The sequence below is a fragment of the Amblyomma americanum genome, chromosome 11 (assembly GCF_052857255.1).
Source record: "Amblyomma americanum isolate KBUSLIRL-KWMA chromosome 11, ASM5285725v1, whole genome shotgun sequence".
Lineage (NCBI taxonomy): Eukaryota > Metazoa > Arthropoda > Arachnida > Ixodida > Ixodidae > Amblyomma > Amblyomma americanum.
Window position 1 is genome coordinate 49,317,515 of NC_135507.1, and position 19,097 is coordinate 49,336,611.

General features: G+C 48.6%; 1 protein-coding gene across 1 annotated transcript; it reads left to right on the top strand.

Annotated features, from left to right (window-relative positions):
* Window positions 1-825: 825 nt before the first annotated feature.
* Window positions 826-18,576, top strand: LOC144109593 (uncharacterized). The gene is made up of 9 exons (XM_077642412.1): window positions 826-853; window positions 936-959; window positions 2,357-2,565; window positions 5,748-6,017; window positions 8,057-8,196; window positions 9,023-9,146; window positions 10,684-10,831; window positions 17,636-17,778; window positions 18,060-18,576. Exons 1-9 carry the CDS (start codon window positions 826-828, stop codon window positions 18,267-18,269), a joined length of 1,296 nt encoding a protein of 431 aa, XP_077498538.1. The 3' UTR covers window positions 18,270-18,576.
* Window positions 18,577-19,097: the final 521 nt, after the last annotated feature.

Below are 19,097 nucleotides of genomic sequence, written 5' to 3' on the forward strand. Positions count from 1 at the left end.
AACGAACAAACAAACGAAAACTAAACAAAGCGAAACAAACAAAGGAAACAAGCAAGCCAACAAGCAAGCAAGCAAACAAACAAACAGACAAATGGAAACTAAGCTAAACAAAGCGAAACAAACCAAGCTAACCAACAGAAGAAACAAGCAAAGCAAAAACAAGCAAAACAAACGGACGAGCGAACGAGCAACGGATTATGAAGCTGCGTCCGCTATTTTAGGTACAGGAGAATATTGTGCGAGCGTGCATGATACGGTCGAACCCCGTTTGAAGTTCGCATTCATAATCGCACGCGTTGTCCGAGTTGCAGCAAATAACCGTTTCTAACTCGATAGCGTTAAGGGTCCCCTTCAGCGGGGAAACCGGCGTTGTTGGCGTGTACAGGAAATGGGGATTGGTTGAGAGGGTGATGACATCGCAACCACGTGACCTCGCGTGGGTAAATAAAACTCCCTACTCCTCGCACCGTACAACAGTCATGGCGTCACTACACAGTTCGTCATTGGTCTACAGGGTCGCGACGTCATCTTGCCACTATTACGTAGTGCATCTGAAGAAAGAAAAGCAGTTGGGCTGAAAAGTAGAAATGTTCGAGCACTAAAGAAAACGAAACAAACAAAGCAAACAGGCAAACAAGCCAACAAACAAGCAAGCAAACAAACAAGCAAAAAACGAACCGCTGCCCCTTGGTTCGTGAGCCGGGCGCGCTGACCCTCGACCAATGAAGAAGGTTCGTTGGACTTGGTTAAAGGGAGGACTTTTGTGTCTTGTGGTAAAATAAAATAAAATAAAGAACTGTGCAAAGTAAATAACAGCGAAGTGACATGCAAAGAGAACCCCAGGTCGCTGAAGGTACCCACTAACGCTACCGCGTCCTACCCTTATAACGAAGCTTATTTGCCCTCTGAATTTTGTTATTTTTTTGTTTTTGCAGAAAAAAAGAAGACGACCACGGAAGGTAAGGTCGGAGATATTGTCATAACCAGTCGCCGAACTAAGCAGTTCGAATCAATTTTGTCCCAACCAATTTTTTTGACTAATGGTAGATGTATCTGTAATTTCTCTTGCACAACAGCAGTTCAGGATACAATGCATTCGTTGAACCACTAATTTCACGACAAAACTAGCACTTGTTCGTGAAATTAACTGTGGTGAGTGTAATTCGATCTTGGGAAGGCCTAATGACCTAAACGTGCAGGCTCATTTGAGTGAAGGTCGAACGAGGGATGCGCAAACAACCAGGAGCAACCAGTGCACACATATTTATCTCTGTAGAGCTAACGACCTTGAGAGGGCACCCTTGCTGGTACAGTGTTTAGGGAAATCCCTCAGGGTGCAGTCGATTTGAAATTCAGTAATTACTCATTAGCATCCACGCCAGTGAAGCGCAGCCACCATCATCATCAGCCTGACTGCGCGCACTGCAGGACAAACGCCTCTCCAGTACTTCTCCTTTTAAGCCCGTCATGTACCAACTATAGCCACCGTATCCCCGCAAACTTCTTAATATAATCCGCCCACCTAATTACTTTCTGCCGCTCCCCCTTCGCGTTGCTCCGCAGCCATTCGGTAACAAATTAATGCTGTACGGACTCCACAGAAACTTAAAAAAAATGCCCAAATTTGCAGGTTTTCCTCAATTACGAAGTTTCTGTAGAGACTGTATAGCTTTCCTTTGTAGCCGTATAGCTACGCTGGGAAGGATGCTAATGAGTAATTACTCCCTTATGACACCCATGGGGCCCCTATGCTCAGTGGGACACGAGGCAATCACGAAATCATCGAAATCACGCATCATCCGCCTTGTGTATAAGCTGTGCCCCTAATTTGGACCCTCGGGAATGGAATAAAAACGAATTCCCATTGTATTACCTGTGCAGTAGCCCGTTGAAAGCGTGATAGTGCTTTTTTAATTCGATATAGCATTACTGGCTGCTCTGAGCGATGATACGTTTCCAGTTCCCTGCATCGTCGCATAAACAGGAAAAAAAGTAAGAAAAACGTTCTACGGCTTGGTTTCCAACTCAGGAATATAACTCCGGAGGCGTGTACGGTACCTGATAGCCACGGCAAGTGCCGTGCTGCTTGATGGATAGAGGACATCTTAGGACACAGGGGCGTTTGCTAAAATGGTGCAAAATAGAAATGTTTGAATGGCACTGCCTCTAAGTTTTCAGTATAAACATGCACGCTGACTTCAGTGAATATAAAGGTAATTAATGATTTTTAGTTAGTTACTCTGGTTGCGATGACAATTTATCTCACTGTGTTCGCTTGGCCGCATCCCCAATTTACATTAATGAATTATGTGTACTGCTCTTGGTATTGTTTTTTTGTAATCCGTAAACCCCAAAGAGCCGACGACGACGACCACGAAGAAGCCCACGCCGGTCCCGATCAAGCGGCCGGAGACGTTCGTCTTCTGCACCGTGAGCGCCTTCACCGGGCCGACCGAGGACCTATCCTCGGTGCCCTGCGACTATCTGATCTACACGCACATTTTCCTATCCAGCGGCAAATTCTTCTCCAACGACGACCCCGGAAGCTGGGAGCGCTTCAAGAACGTGAGCACGCACGGAGTATACTTCCACGAAGGCCTTGAGGGAGATACACTGCGCAGATCAGGCCGCTAGAGTCATTGCGTTGTGTTGTAGTTTATTGACAGCCGTATAAGTTGTATGTCCCCTCAAAACCTGAGCAAGCTTTAGGTTTGTCAGTGTTAATCGGAATATACAACCTTTGTCCGTAAAGTTCCCAGACTGAGTCTATTAAAAAATGCGTTTAACATTGAAATCATTTGTGCAGCACCCCTTCGAAACAGTCTCCCTTGTAGTCTATACACAGCTTCCAACGCTGCTTGAGGTCTTGGAAACAGTTGGAAAACGCTTCTTTTGGCAGGGCTGTCAGGTCCTTTGTCCTGGCGTCTTGAATGGCCTCCACGCTCCCCATCCAGCGACATTTTAGGGTTCTCTTCACACGAGGAAACAGGAAAAAATCGCATGGCGAGAGGTCAGGCGAGTATGGAGGATGGGGAAGTACAGTAATGCTGTGCTTGGCGAGAAATTTTGTCACGCTGAGAGCAGTGTGCGGCCTTGCGTTATTGTGGAGAAGGCTCCATTGTCCAGATGCCCATAAGTCAGGGCGACGGCGTCGCAGTGCATCACGCATGTGTTGGAGCAAGCGGGTATAAAAGTCCCGATTCATCGTCTGCCCTTGTGGGACGCACTCGTGGTGTATGACACCGAAAAAAAACTATCAGCATCGTCCTTGTTTTGGTCTTGTGTCGCCGCACCTTTCTCGACGCCGGAGAGCTCGTGAACCGCCATTCAGTGCTCTGCCTCTTTGAGGATGGTATTGAAAACACCATGTTTCGTCTTCAGCAATGATGCTGTCGACGAATGCAGCATGCCTCTCGGCCTCGGAGAGCAAATCAGCGCCCACTGATGCCCGGGTGTCCATACGGTCCTGTGTGAGGGAGTGCGGCACAAGTCTGGCATTCAGCTTTCGTTTCCTTAAGTTCTCACGCAAAATTTGGTGACATGTTGTCTTGCTAATGTCGGGAGCATCTGATAGCGTGCGCACTGTAATGGTGCGGTTTTGCTGTAAGATTCTCCTGATCCGAGCCACGTTGTTTTCAAGGGCGCCCCTACCTTGTGCCGTCTTCCAACGACGTTCTCCTCGAATCGAACCTCTTGTGCCACTCGAAAACTCATGCCCGTCATAATGTCTCGTTGCCGTAAGCGTCACGAAGGAGCTCATGCGTCTGTGTGGCTGTCTTGTCAAGCTTCACACAGAATTTTATGGTTACACGCTGTTCGAGGTGGACGTCCATCTCTCCACATTCACTCGCAGTAGAATGCGCAGACGACTAGGGACAACGTATTTTCCTACATGTAGTGCCATCTAGCGGCTGCCCCAGAAATTACCATAAATAACTCAGGTTAGCCCGAAAAGTTGGCGCTACACATACGCACCAACATTTGTTTTGGGGAATCATTTCTAGAGAAGAAAATAAATCAGTCTTGAAACTTTACGTACAAAAGTATTTCCCGCGAACATGCGCAAAAAATTGTGGTGGTAGGTTCTTCCTTTATGAAGGTTTTCTATGCTCTGTCTTGAACATTCCCCAACATCATATGGCGCATTAATTTACGTGAGCGGCAAAATACACAACTGAGGCATAATTGCAAATAAAAATGTATAGACGACCAATCCGATTGGTGCGGCAGAGGATGCATTAGCATTAGTGTCCTTCCTGGACGGCATCATAGTATGACACGCCGTACCCCCTCGCCGCATTCCCTCACCCGCCACCCGTCGCCTTCCACAGAGCGTCCATTGTCTTTTTCACACTTTTGCAACTGAGGCCGGTAACGAAGGGATTCTAGCTCTTCGGAACACTTAATGCGATAGAATGATAGGGTTAGAAGCCTCATCACTGAAAAATAGACCGCATGGTTAGTCATAAAATCAGCCGGTTCGTAGAGACAGGGATGACGCCACAGGGTCACGTGACATGGCCAAGCGCTGACTAGTTGATGGGGTGCGTGACATCATGATACCATATGTGACGGTCGAGTTGGCGGGTGCGCTGGCCGCTGGCACGTGACATGGCCGAGCGTTGATTGGTCGCCGGGGTTGTGTGAAGTCATGAAACCACGTGACACGGCCCAGTTTGCAGGTGCGCTGGGCACGTGACATAGCCGAGCGCGGTGGCGGACTCGCCGGGAGTTGGCAGGTGCACTTGTGTGCAGACGCGTCTAAACAGCTTCGCGTATCAGGTTGGAATGGAGCTATAGAATCAACACAGTCTGCGTCTACCTTAGTGGAAAATCTCCGCAAGCGCAGAGGGCGAACACAGGAATTAGGTCGCTAAAGATGGAATATGGGCGGCTGCAAAGGCTGAGCGTATGTACCGAGAAGCAATGATGGAGGCGAAGCAGGCCGAGCGGATTCCAGATTCTAATGCTATCGCATCCTCAACACCTAATCTAATCACGTGTCTGCCAAATATTTTTCCGATACTTATATTTCAGTGTAACGACAGGGGGTAGAGCGGAAAATATTATTCCAGATAGTACAGTGAACAATATACTCAAGACGATGCACCGGTTTTATGGTGTTCGCCAACAGTGGTAATACTATGCTGAAAAAGCCATATTTTTATCTCAAATAACTTATTTTTCATAATCACTTAGTATTCCCTGAAACACCTGGTATATGAATCTAGCTACTCATCTTTGGGTATTTTTAAATTTTTCTATGTTAATTACTCTGTGTGGGTTCCATATTGCCCTAGCGTATTCAAGAGTGGGTCGAGCAATGGATTTGTAAGCTTGAAACTTGAGTGAACTGGTTGAATTGTCTAGTTTGTGTTTAAAGAACGCTAGCTTTTTCCTCGCAGATGAGAAGATGTTGGAGCTGACCATTTAAGATCCGATGTTAAGGTCACTCCCACATATCCATATTCACCTACTTGACTAATTAAGTTGTCCCTAATACCGTCCGTAAAATTCATTTTGTTGATCTTGTTGGTAACACATAAATAAACGGCTTTTGTCGATTAAATGCCATGTCCCACTTGTTACACCAATCTGGTGGAAGCTGCAAGCTCGCGTTTAAGACAAGCTGATCGGATTCAGAATGAGTACTTTTCAGTCATCGACGAATTCCGATGGTTCCGGGTCTGCCAGAATAGTAACATAGTCGCTGTTCTTCCATGTATGCCTCCCCTCCCGTTGTGCAGAAAGCCATGTCCTACCGCAAGAAGATCGACTACGAGGGCTACCCGGAGAAGCCGAACGCTACGGTCAAGCTGCAGCACTACGGGCTCAGTTTCGCCGCTGACCCGTACTACCTGGGCACTCTGGCCTCCGAGCTGGCCAAGGGGTCCACCACCTCTGAAATGAAGGCCCTCTTCATCACCAACGGAATGCTCACGGCCGGCCTGGCCACCTACGAACGCGCAGCCGTCTCGACGGACTCCAACATGGGCCAGATCAAGAACATCATGGCGGTGAGGATTTGAAGGCCATGTTCTGTTCCGCTCCGCGATGGTATACAGAACGTTTGAACATCGCAACGACTGAGCAGCGAGCTATGGACTGGAGGACGGTGGGGGTAGCTTTGAAAGGGATTAGGAGTGTGCAGTGCGTGTTATAGAGAACGAACACGAGCTAACGATCGAGAGATAGAAAGTGGAAGAACTAACCATGTAGCAGGGGCCTGCAGGGGCTGAGGTGGTCGGATGAGATAAAGAAGTGTACGGGGACAAGGTGTCCCCTGGTGCCGAAGAAAAGGTGCCTTCGTCCTGAAGCGGACATAGTTGGGCTGACGAAGGTGATGATGATGGATCTTCATTATCATCATCACCATCATCTCAGCAGAGGTGGCCTTTGCAATCGGACAATAGGGTGTGGCCTAGCTTTTTACGGCCATGGTCACTAACTAAGGTGGTAGCCTCCTTTTCACCCGATGAAAAGCATTTAAGTTTTTCCATTATGATGGTCACTCAGTTCTCAATAAAAATGACGGTGCAAATTAGGGGGAGCCAAGCGGCTAGCTAACTGAGTTGATGCAGTTTAATCCGAATGGGCCAAGCCTGAAGCGATCAGGTGCCGAACGTGTCGAACGGGCAGAACATGTATGCAATGAACAGAACAGAATGTGCAGTATTCTGTCAGGGTGACGGAGGTGTGCCGACTGAGCGAAAACGCAGCTAGGGATCCCAGGTGGTCAGGTGGGGAGGTTATATTACGATAACTATCGGAATAGTGTAGCGTGGCCGCGGCTGGAACAGGACATGGCTAACTGGGGGCTAATGCAGATCCATGTGTTGCAATTTATGATTGTTTTGCTTATATACTCTATTTGAAAAGTTGTTCGCAGTGGAGTGCAAGCTAGGAGCCCGAGGTGATGGCTTCATGAAACAGAGCACGTGCGGAAGCCGTCGCCTCACGCTCCCAACAGCTTCTTCGCTGCGAACAAGTTGTGAGGTATGACATACTTGACAGTAACGTTAAGCGTGTCATAGAGTGGAAGTCGCTGGATCAGTTTCGGCCACTGGGACTTTTCTGTCCCGAAATATCAACCCAAAAGTTTTGTTGCATTTCGCCTTCATCATGAAGCGTCTGTCGCTTCCGGAATTGAACCCGAGACCTTGAGTGCCTAGTAGGAGAAGGTCGCAGCCGGTGGCACACCGCTGCGAGTCGCTACATAGGGACCGCGTACTGAAGCTCGCCCGACATCCCGCATAGTACAGCTCTTAAATTTTTTAATATCGCGGGAACCTCAATGAGATGATCGTTAATTCAACATTGCCAGCAGACACCAACGGGCTTCACACCAACGGGGTTGCTAGACCAGCGTCAAAACTATCGGCGCGTTTACAAGAATGCGACAGAAGTCGGCTCCAGTCCACTTTTTGAGGGAAAGAGCAGGTCTTGAGAAGGAAAAGGCGTGACTAGTCGTGTGCTCTCTTCCTAGGCGTTTCAACACTTTCCCTTAATAGGTGGACTGGAGCCGACTTCTGTCGCATTCTTGTAAACGCGCCTATAATTTTGACGCTGGTCTAGCAACCCCGTTGGTGTGAAGCCCTTGTTATTCGGACGTCCATGCTAAAACCTGGTGGCTTGCACCTCTTGAACTGCTCGAAGTTCATGCAGTCCCGCATAAGGCTCAACCCTCTAGTCTCATCTGCAGCCTTCCTGTTGGCCCTATAGACCCCATAGCCTACATCTCTTTTAAGATGTAAACGGACTTTTTTTTTTCGAGACTCTCGTGTGGCCTGCGAGCGCGCCGTGACGCAGGGCCCTGGACCTAGCTATTCCAGCCCGTCGTCACCAATTGGGTATACACATCGATCGCATGCTTCGAAAGCAGAACCGAATCCTTGTATAGGCGCAATCGTTGCGATTGGACATCATCCACCGAAAGCTATGTCGTTCAGGTCAGATAGTGGCGTATGTTACCGCAGCAGTGCGAAGCGTTGCGAGGATCAGCCGGTATTGCAAATTCCCTGTGCACTAGCATGACCAAGTCCTTTCTCCTTCGCAGCGCATCAACACCATGCTGGACAACGTGCAAGACAGCAACACGACCATCCTGAAGACCGTCTTCCTCGGTGTCAAGCTGCACGGTCTCAAGACGAGCACTCAATACGACGAGAAGGCCGTGGCGGAGTTCAAGACCCTCAGGTGAGCCCTTCGGCAGCAAGCAGTGTGGCAGGTAATTTACAAGGACGTCCTGGTAGACGAGGTTAGTGGGTCAAAATTCCAATTGACAAGTTATGAGTCATGTGACCTGTTGATGACGTATATGTCGCGTGACGTGTTACAGTGACTCGCATGGCTCATATATGTGACCCGTTAATTGTAGATGGGCCACGTAACATTGACCTAAGGGTGACCGATGTGTGGTGAGGGCGGCTCATAAGTTATGGTGCTCGGCTGACCCGAAAGACGAGGGTTCGATCCCGGCCGCGGCGGTCGCATTTCGATGGAGGCGAAATGCTAGAGGCCCGAGTACCGTGCGATGTCAGTGCACGTTAAAGAACCGCAGGTGGTGAAAATTTCCGGAGTCCTCCACTACGGCGTGCCTCATAGCCTGAGTCGTTCTGGGACGTCAAACGCCATAAACCAAACCAAAGGAGCCAGCTGCCGCATTAATGAGCTAGCGTATATTAGACATTACTGGCAATTTGGAACAGCGCCCAGCCAGGGCAACCAAGCCTAGCAACCTGTTAACGTTCTGCTCAGCAGCACTTCGGCGCTGTTTTGGAATGATCAAAGTTATGCGCCACTTGGCGGCAGCTAAGGGAACTATAGGAGTGCTTGTCCAAAGTTCCTTGTAGTGGGCATTTTTTGAAGCGTGGAGCGGTGTGTGGTACGGCCATTGTTGCCGCCTTCAATGTCCGCTTGATGGGTGAGAAGTGTGGTAGCTTTGGTTGACACCGGTCATGCCTTGTAGCAGGTCTTGTCGAGCAGGTGGTCGAACGAGTGGCGCCTTTTTCCTGTGCTGCAGCAACGTGAACCTGCTGATTCTCCTGACCCACCTGATCCAGGCCCCCGACCCCTCGCAGTGCAAAATCGTCCCTCTCAGCAGGTACTCGGGCGACGCCACTTACTCCTGGGAGCCCCCGAGCATGGTGAGAGAGGGCCACGAGCATGTCGGTGTACACAGTGCTCGGCCAGGTTTGCGAATGCACCGGTGTGCTACACAGACCGGGCTTGGTTGTCGGAAGGAGAACGCGCAGTGGTGTGGGAGGTTGTCAAGGCTGACACGTAGATTTTCGAGAAGATGTGGACAGGCGTAGAGAGATTCGTTAGATGGACAGACAGATTCTACACGACTTGTCGCGTATGGTCGCAAATTTAAACTCCAGACATTCTCGGCACAATAAGAAGGGGGCGGGGAGGGAGGTGTTGGTTATAAGTGCTGACGCTGTTAAAGCGTGTAGCACGAAACACCTATGTTTGCTGTAGTTACATACATAAATTCTAGCACAGTCATGACGCCTATCGTTCTTGAAGGTTCTGATATTCGTAGTGGCGCGTGGTTGTGTCGCTACCGCTAGTGGCGCTGCAGTCGCGCTCGTTGCTTTTCAAATACCTGTTTTCAGATACCTGTATATAAGGAATGTTGATACGAAATGGAGAAAGCGAACTAGAAAATTGACAAGCAAATATCTGGAGAGCAGTAGGGGGGGCAAATCAGCAATTATTGGTTAAGAAAGAGGTTAAAGAAACAGAGAGAGCTCTGTGGAAAACAGGGATGCTGATGAAATCGGCACTGGGAACATACCAGACCTTTAAACAGGAAATTGCCAAAGAAGATATCTATGATAATTGTAGGGGAAGCTCTTTGTTGTTTGAGGCCAGGACGGGAGTTTTGCGGACTAAGACTTATAGAGTCAGGTACCACGAGATAGACACATTGTGCGGAGCTTGTGGAGAGGAGGAGGAAACGGCTGAACACTTGATACTTTTCTGTAAAGGGCTCCACCCTGCAGTGGAAAGCAGCGGGGCTGATTTATCCAAGGCATTGGGGTTTAAGGACAGTGAGGGGAAAGTAGATTTTATGCGGGTAGAAATAACCAAGCGAAGGTTATCTGATTGGTGGCTAAAATCAAGAGAAGAGTAAAATTTTATGTCATGGCTAGGCGGCTTGAGCCACCACCCGGTTTAAAGGGTTCAGCCGTACCCATCCATCCATCGGTCCGTCCGTCCGTCCGTCCGTCCGTCCGTCCGCCCGTCCGTCCGTCCGTCCGTCCGTCCACCCATCCATCCATCCATCCATCCATCCATCCATCCATCCATCCATCCATCCATCCATCCATCCATCCATCCACCCATCCACCCATCCACCCATCCATACATACATACATACATACATACATACATACATACATACATACATACATACATACATACATACATACATACATACATACATACATACATACATACATACATACATACATACATCCACCCATCCATCCATACATACATCCATACATACATCCATACGTACATACATACATACATACATACATACATACATACATGCTTTATAGGGTCTGCTGCAGATAGGCCTCCAGGACGGCGCCTGTCGTGCGAGACGTTTATAGCAGGAGTCGGCGCAATGCGTGGCTAATATCGGACTGTCCTGCATCCTGTTTGCAGGAACGGGCGCTGGCAGCTGCCGAGAAGCTCAAGGATGCGTCGTTCGGCATAGCCTTATCGGTGACCTTCACCGTCTTCTTGTACCTGCCCAAAGGAGGGCTCCAGGACTCGACCAAGTACGGGGACGACTGCCAGCTCTCCTACTACGGTGAGTTCTCCATACAGGGGCTGTTTCGCTTTCACCGCAGTGGAAGCTCTCTATAGGTCTAATTTCGGCATTAAAATGACACACTGCTTTCTCCTACGATGCAGTATAATCCGCTAGGAAATAATGCCGTTATTCGTATATCAACACAAAATGCAAGGTCGTATATGAACACGAAATGCAAGGTCGTTCGATATAAAAGGGAACACAGGAGCGCGTGGCCACTCAGCCTCGCTATAGTGCCTAGAATATACTGGCTAGTGTGCTCAGCGCGAGCGGCGCGGTGGCACCAGAAGTGATGCCTGCCGGCGGCGGCCGCATAGCGGCGCTGTGGTGCGGGAGGGTGTAAAGAAACAGAGAGAGCTCTGTGGAAAACAGGGATGCTGACAAAATCGGCACTGGGAACATACCCGACCTTTAAACAGGAAATTTCCAAAGAAAATATCTATGATAATTGTAGGGGAAGATCTTTGTTGTTTGAGGCCAGGACGGGAGTTTTGCGGACCAAGACATATAGAGTCACGTACCAGGAGATAGACACTTTGTGCATTGCGTGCGGAGAGGAGGAGGAAACGGCTGAACACTTGATACTTTTCTGTAAAGGGCTTCACCCTACAGTGGAAGGCAGCGGGGCTGACTTACCCAAGGCATTGGGGTTTAGGGATAGTGAAGGGAAAGTGGATTTTAAGAGGTTAGAAGTAACCAAGCGAAGGTTATCTGATTGGTGGCTAAAAGCAAGACAGGAGTAAAATTTCACAAGACATGGCTAGGTGGCTTGAGCCACCGCCCGATGTAAAGGGTTCAGCCGTATCCATCCATCCATCCATCCATCCATCCATCCATCCATCCATCCATCCATCCATCCATCCATCCATCCATCCATCCATCCATCCATCCATCCATCCATCCATCCATCCATCCATCCATCCATCCATCCATCCATCCATCCATCCATCCATCCATCCATCCATCCATCCATCCATCCATCCATCCATCCATCCATCCATCCATCCATCCATCCATCCATCCATCCATCCATCCATCCATCCATCCATCCATCCATCCATCCATCCATCCATCCATCCATCCATCCATCCATCCATCCATCCATCCATCCATCCATCCATCCATCCATCCATCCATCCATCCATCCATCCATCCATCCATCCATCCATCCATCCATCCATCCATCCATCCATCCATCCATCCATCCATCCATCCATCCATCCATCCATCCATCCATCCATCCATCCATCCATCCATCCATCCATCCATCCATCCATCCATCCATCCATCCATCCATCCATCCATCCATCCATCCATCCATCCATCCATCCATCCATCCATCCATCCATCCATCCATCCATCCATCCATCCATCCATCCATCCATCCATCCATCCATCCATCCATCCATCCATCCATCCATCCATCCATCCATCCATCCATCCATCCATCCATCCATCCATCCATCCATCCATCCATCCATCCATCCATCCATCCATCCATCCATCCATCCATCCATCCATCCATCCATCCATCCATCCATCCATCCATCCATCCATCCATCCATCCATCCATCCATCCATCCATCCATCCATCCATCCATCCATCCATCCATCCATCCATCCATCCATCCATCCATCCATCCATCCATCCATCCATCCATCCATCCATCCATCCATCCATCCATCCATCCATCCATCCATCCATCCATCCATCCATCCATCCATCCATCCATCCATCCATCCATCCATCCATCCATCCATCCATCCATCCATCCATCCATCGTGTAGGGTGAGCGCGCGCAGAGGGGCGAGACGGTCTCGCGCGCGCTGCTCAGAGTTGGAAAGGGTGCTGCGCGTTGCTTCGGCTCCCGTTTAATACTTTGTTTTACATCTATTTCAGGTGCTTAGGAATAATGTAACGTTTTATAGCCTGCTTCGTACAGATTTCCACAGCTTGAAAGCTCAGTACGGGAACCACACGCTGACCAAATGAACGCACATGCGAGCGCAAACGGTTGGTGGAATCCAAACTAAAAAAAAAACACAAGTTTAACAAAACACAGATTTGGTTTAATGAATCGAATACAGCGTTTTTAATGAAAGGGGCCAGTGAGAGTGGAGGGTAATGCTTTATAGCGAACACAAGCTACGAAAAACGTGTATTCAATTGCAGTGGCGCAGCTTTAGAAGTTTAACTCGCTCCTTGTTAAGACCGTCGACAAAGAATCCAAATCTCAGTAGAACATAGAACTTTAGTACAGCTTCCAGTGTTCGCTTCTGATGATCGGGGCAACCAAGAGTTGGAAACGTTAGGGAATGTAAAAGGCTGGCAAGCTCAGGTAAGCTTTCCATGTGCAAATTGTTCTTGCTCAAAAATGATGTAAAGCTATCTTCCATGAGCTTTACAACACTCGATAAGGCTTGACTTAATCCAATTCAATTCAATTTCTATGTATACATGGTGACGGTAGAGGGAAAAAAAGCCAGAAATTGTAGGTGGCTTGACATGCCCCTCGGCCCCTACTATGCAGGGCAGCAGGCAACATACATACACATAAATCATTAGAAACGACAATGAGGAAATGAAGCGTACAGAAAAAATTGGTAAAAAAAGCAACAGAAAAATATACTTCAGAGAAAAACATGTCATTGCTTATTCAAATCAGGTCAACACTTTATGGAACGAAAGAGATAAGGAAGTAGTGAAAGCATGGTGAAATCTAAAAAGTAACACATACATCCTGTATATTTTTGCGGCATGCTCGTGGTACATCAACTTTTGCAGCATGAAACTTATTTAAAAGACAGGGCAGCATATTTGCTAGGCTATATGTGCCATATATATTGTGCGGCATGTTGGAATATATCACAATTCGCTGTGTCTGCTAGGGTAAACTTGTACATTTAGCGAAAGGTGTGCCGTGTCACGCAAGTAATTCACCTTTTGTCTTAGATCCTTCTTATTTCTTTCAGCCAGCCTAACATTATACATTTCAGATACTTTTACGGCATTAAACTTGCGGAATAAGTCGCATGTCTTTATATCTGAACCGACGTTGAGTATTGCACGTAGAGCCTTCTTCTGTAAATGAGCCCGCCTTTGTCAAAGTGGGTAGTGAAATATGCATCCGCATTTGCGCTTGCTTCAGCATTGCTTATGCAAAGGTGAGCAGCACACCTAGGGCAAGCTAGCTTGCCCCAGGTGTGCTGCTCACCTTTTTTTTGCAATAATTGTTCTCGCCACCTAGCCCACTACATAGTAAAGTAGAGCACTGTTGCTTTTCTTTTCTGTGTATCCTGTACGGTCACTTTCTGCAACCAGGGTGTCAATTACGTCCTCGGCCTCATCGACCCTTCCTCAGTCCATTAAGCTGTCCATAGAATCTAAAACATTCTTAACAGATGCCTATACTGGTGTCGCTTGGATTCATCAGTGCTTGGACATCCTGGGAGCAGTTGCCTCCTCGTGGAGACTTGGCAAGGTTGTAAAATGCCATCAAATTGACAGTCACCAGGAACTGCGAGGCAGTTGGGTGATCGTTACATCCCGACGACTATGTAATGATCCCAAAGAGGTTTTCTAATTTGTCTTGGCTTAAACGGGATGTTAATTAATACTTGAAACCCACATCGGTGCAAACCTAGAGTGCTCGTTATTGTCACTCTTAACCCAGACGCTGTACTTTCCGGTAGAAAACTACCTCCAGCTGGTTTAGCATGTTCTTCCCACTTGTCCCGATATCCTAAAAAGTCTTCCAAGAAACGCATCTACGGGCTGCCTAGCTTAAGTGCATGGTTGGTTACTGTGGAGGTCATTACTCGTATCAAACGGTTGATTAGCTTGACAAAGTCTTCTGTTGGTTGCACCCGAGTGTATACAGTCTCCACATGCCGGCGGCGGAGGAAAAGCCCCTTAATTACCTCATCTCCAAAAAGTTGAAATGCGAGGTCAACCTTCATCTTTTCAAAATTATTTGGTCTTATGTGCGCATCTGTTATTTTCGGCATTGTAACCACTCCGACAAAGCGGCACGAAACTCGTCTTTTCCTTGCACTGCCGCTTTGCCTTCGACATCGTGCTGCGCCACTAGCATTTGTTTCGCGAACTTACGAAACTTCGCGCTTGATGACAGAACAGCCACAAGACACGCACAGAAGTAGGAGGGCCGCAAAACAACCACTCAAACACGTGGAAATCTCATACACGCGCCAAAACCGACGGCGACCAGTCAGCGCAGCGAGCGGAGCTGCGACTGTGGCACTCTCCCGACGAGCAGCGCCCTCTATTGACAGTAGCGGGCAGGCATCACGGAAGGAGCCACCCTCTCGCATAGTGCGGGGCACGCGCTGAGCACACTAGCCAGTATATTCTAGGCACTATAGCCTCGCGAAGCGTTGCCGTCGAGAGCGGGCGAAAATGGGCGGCAGCATATATACGCGGAAAAAGCAGCGCCTTTGCCGCCGATTCTCGCCACCTGTCGGCAGCAGTGCTTCGCGGATGGCGGCGGCCGCGCGCTCCTGTGTTTCCTTTCATATCGAGCGACCGTGTGCATGGAAATCCCATAAATGCAGCTTCTGTAAATGTTTAGTTGCCCCGCCGCGGCGGCTCAGTTGTTAGGGCGCTCGACTACTGATCCGGAGTTCCCGGGTTCGAACCCGACCGCGGCGGCTGCGTTTTTATGGAGGAAAAACGCTAAGGCGCCCGTGTGCTGTGCGATGTCTGTGCACGTTAAAGATCCCCAGGTGGTCGAAATTATTCCGGAGCCCTCCACTACGGCACCTCTTCTTCACTCCCTCCTTTATCCCTTCCCTTACGGCGCGGTTCAGGTGTCCAAAGATATATGAGACAGATACTGCGCCATTTCCTTTCCCCAAAACCAATTATTATTATTATTATTATTATTACTCTCCCGTTTTTTTTCTTCTTCTACGACTAGTGCTATTAAGAAGTATATATGACCTTTCGATAGGTGCTTTCGAATTTTACATGTTGTTTATATATCCCGCTTAGTTTCGGGTGTCCAGTTTGCGCGAATGACGTGCAGACTTTCCTGATTACAAGGGGAGATAAGCCTGAATTAAGTATTTTTTTCCTCTTCCTCTTTCTCAGTGCAGAGTAGCAGGCCAGGTATACATCTTTCTGGCCAGCGTCTTTGCCGTTATTCTCATTAAACCTATTGAAGTACCTATGGGGTACACATGTTAGAAAATAGGCTGGCACGAATACTTAATGAACTTTATGAACAAATTAATGATTTGAATATATCTCGCACAAACGTTTAGCGGAATTGTTTCTCTCGCACATATGACGTTTCGTGCTCTCTTATCGCTCACTTCCTTTTTCTTAAACGCATGATTTGTGTAAGAGGGCTCTTGGTCTTAATAATTAATAATTGGTTTTTGGGGAAAATAAATGGCGCAGTATCTGTCTCATATATCATTGGACACCTGAACTGCGCCATATGGGAAGGGGAAAGGAGGGAGTGAAAGAAGAAAGGAAGAAAGGGGTGCCGTAGTGGAGGGCTCCGCGATAATTTCGACCACCTGGGGATCTTTAACGTGCACTGACATCGCACAGCACACGGGCGCCTTAGCGTTTTTCCTCCATAAAAACGCAGCCGCCGCGGTCGGGTTCGAACCCGGGAATATAATAATAATTGGTTTTGGGGGAAAGGAAATGGCGCAGTATCTCTCTCATATACCGTTGGACACCTGAACCGCGCCGTAAGGGAAGGGATAAAAGAGGGAGTGAAAGAAGAAAGGAAGAAGGAGGTGCCGTAGTGGAGGGCTCCGGAATAATTTCCACAACCTGGGGATCTTTAACGTGCACTGACATCGCACAGCACACGTGCGCCTTTGCGTTTTTCCTCGATAAAAACGCAGCCGCCGCGGTCGGGTTCGAGCCCGGGATCTCCGGATCAGTAGCCGAGCGCCCTAACCACTGAGCCACCGCGACGGGTCCGGGAACTCCGGACGTTTTAATTTTTATCACCTGCCCTTTCATCAAAACGATGTCCATGACTGGCTGTAGCTTCTTGTGAGTGCGTAGTTTGCACCTTGAAGTGCTATTTTATTCCCATTTGTGTTGCCCTTTTCTCTTTCTTTATTGCAATGTAATGAACACTGTATATCTCGACCATCTGTGCTATAGCCTAATTTTAAGGGATACGAGGGAATTCTCGAGCTGTCAGTGGGCAGCTTTCACTGCAGGACCCTGTTATCAGGTACGGCATGATGGTCGTGCATGGTGACAGGGATAGCGATTATTATTATACAAAAACAAAGTTCCTGTGATATGTTATCAGTTCAAGCACGTGCCTATGACGTAGGACCGTCTCGGCACATGCTATATATAGCACAAGCACATGCACATGCACAAGCAGTGGCAGGTGGAGGGCGTCCAGAGCGCGGCGAGACCAGATCTAACGGCACAGCACATGAGGAGCCTACCCCTACAGGAAACCAGTCATCAGCAGTAGCATTGCGACGAAGCACCCGTGCGCGAAACCCTCCCGAGAGATACACTACAGAAGACTTCAGGAAGAAGAGATAGTAGTAATTAAAATGACTTTTGTTTCACTAAGAAGGGAAGAATGTGATATGTTATCAGTTCAAGCACGTGCCTATGACGTAGGACCGTCTCGGCACATGCTATAAAAGCAGAGGCGTCGTGGAATAAAACAGATTCGTTCCTGCCCTCGCTCGTGCGTCGTGTCTTCTCTCGGCCACGACAGAACAGTTCCCAGCCCGCGGTTGACGGCGTGCCGGCTGCTCTTCCACGCTCTCTCCCCCTATACGCAGGCGAGTTCACGGACGTGTGCGGCGCCAAGTACAGCGACATCGAGACGGGCGGCGACGATCGTCTCACGACCAGCGCCTTCTACCGGCAGAAGAACGGCGGCATCTTCCTCGCCTTCGAGACGAAGAACGTCACCGCCGAAAAGGTACACGGCCCACTTGTTATCCTGCAGGGGCAACGTCCTACAGGCAACCACGGGCGCCTGATATGGAAGCATATTCCTTCTCTGGCGATGAGGAAGCCTTGCGAGAGAGCCATACGAGCACTCCTTTCATGTATGCCGCCCTCAACCCCACCGACATACAAACGTTGGATTTCTATATAGCCGTCTTGGCTAAGCATCGGGAAGAAGGAACCTTCTCTATTTCCATAGCAGTGTAGCTCTAACAGTGTTCAGAACCCACCAAGCGAATGCTGGACACGCAGGTGAGGAAGGCGAGCGAGGAGGCCCGTCGGAACAGGAAGGTGCCGCTGCTGTGGGCCGTGTACGACGTGCAGCGGGACGTGGCCGGCTGCAGCGACCGGGTGAAGAGGGAGTACCCGGAGCACCAGTCCTTCCAGCGATTCGCGGGGCTCAACGAGGCGGTGGAGGAGAGCTACGCCACGCCCAAGCCACCGTCGGGGAGGAGACGATGACCACCCGCGGTCTCTCCTTGCTGGCAGTGCAGTGCAGCTCGTAAAGAAGCGCTCCCTGCTGTCGTCTCTGCGCCTCTCCTTGTTTTCGCATGAAGGAGTTCGAATCGTGCATTCTCTGATGCGTTCTGAATTTCCCGAAGCATTGGTGAATATCGGAGGACCCTGCCCTTACAAAAATGGTCTATAGATAGTCTATAGACTTCTTATCGACTCTATTGCCTTCCTATAGATATTCATTTTTGTGTAATTCATAGTCTACAGACTGTTTATTAGACAAGTCTACTAAGAGTGTATGGCCATAAATCTACAGATTATCTATAGACTGTCTATAGGATTTGTATTGCCTATAGACTGTTCTCTATAGGGTTTGACTACAAAGAGTCTATTGACTTCATAGACAGAAGTCTATAGACTATATAAATTTTTGTAAGGGTTCATACCCAGAAATTCTGGACAAGGGCGTTTTCGCAACGGGAAGTTGTTTATCAACGCAGTTTTTTTTTTCACATGCCGCTAGACTGCGCAGTAACGGTCAGTTTATCAGCACATACCTCCTCGGAGAGCTTGTAGTTTCCTGTCATTCCAAAAAAAAAAACACATCCCATCAGTTTTCAATGGCAGCCTTAAAGAACAGCGGCAACAAAGGAGAAATGCAACACCGATTGCAGGAAGCTGCAAGCACTGTAGAAGCGTATGTAGAATGTGACCTAGCATGCGTCCCGAGCAAATCAGAATCCTTATATCCAGGGAAGAGGAAGAGGGAACCGGAAAGCCCATATAGGTGGAGCTTAAGAGAACCACAACTCTGGAAGTTCCATGGGCGAAAAT

What these genes read in the sequence shown, in the direction of transcription:
- LOC144109593 (XM_077642412.1), top strand. Translation starts at nt 826, where the DNA reads ATGCAAAGAGAACCCCAGGTCGCTGAAG. An exon ending in AGAACCCCAGGTCGCTGAAG is followed by an intron (nt 854 to 935) that starts GTACCCACTAAC and finishes TTGTTTTTGCAG; the next exon opens with AAAAAAAGAAGACGACCACG. An exon ending in AGAACGTCACCGCCGAAAAG is followed by an intron (nt 17,779 to 18,059) that starts GTACACGGCCCA and finishes CTGGACACGCAG; the next exon opens with GTGAGGAAGGCGAGCGAGGA.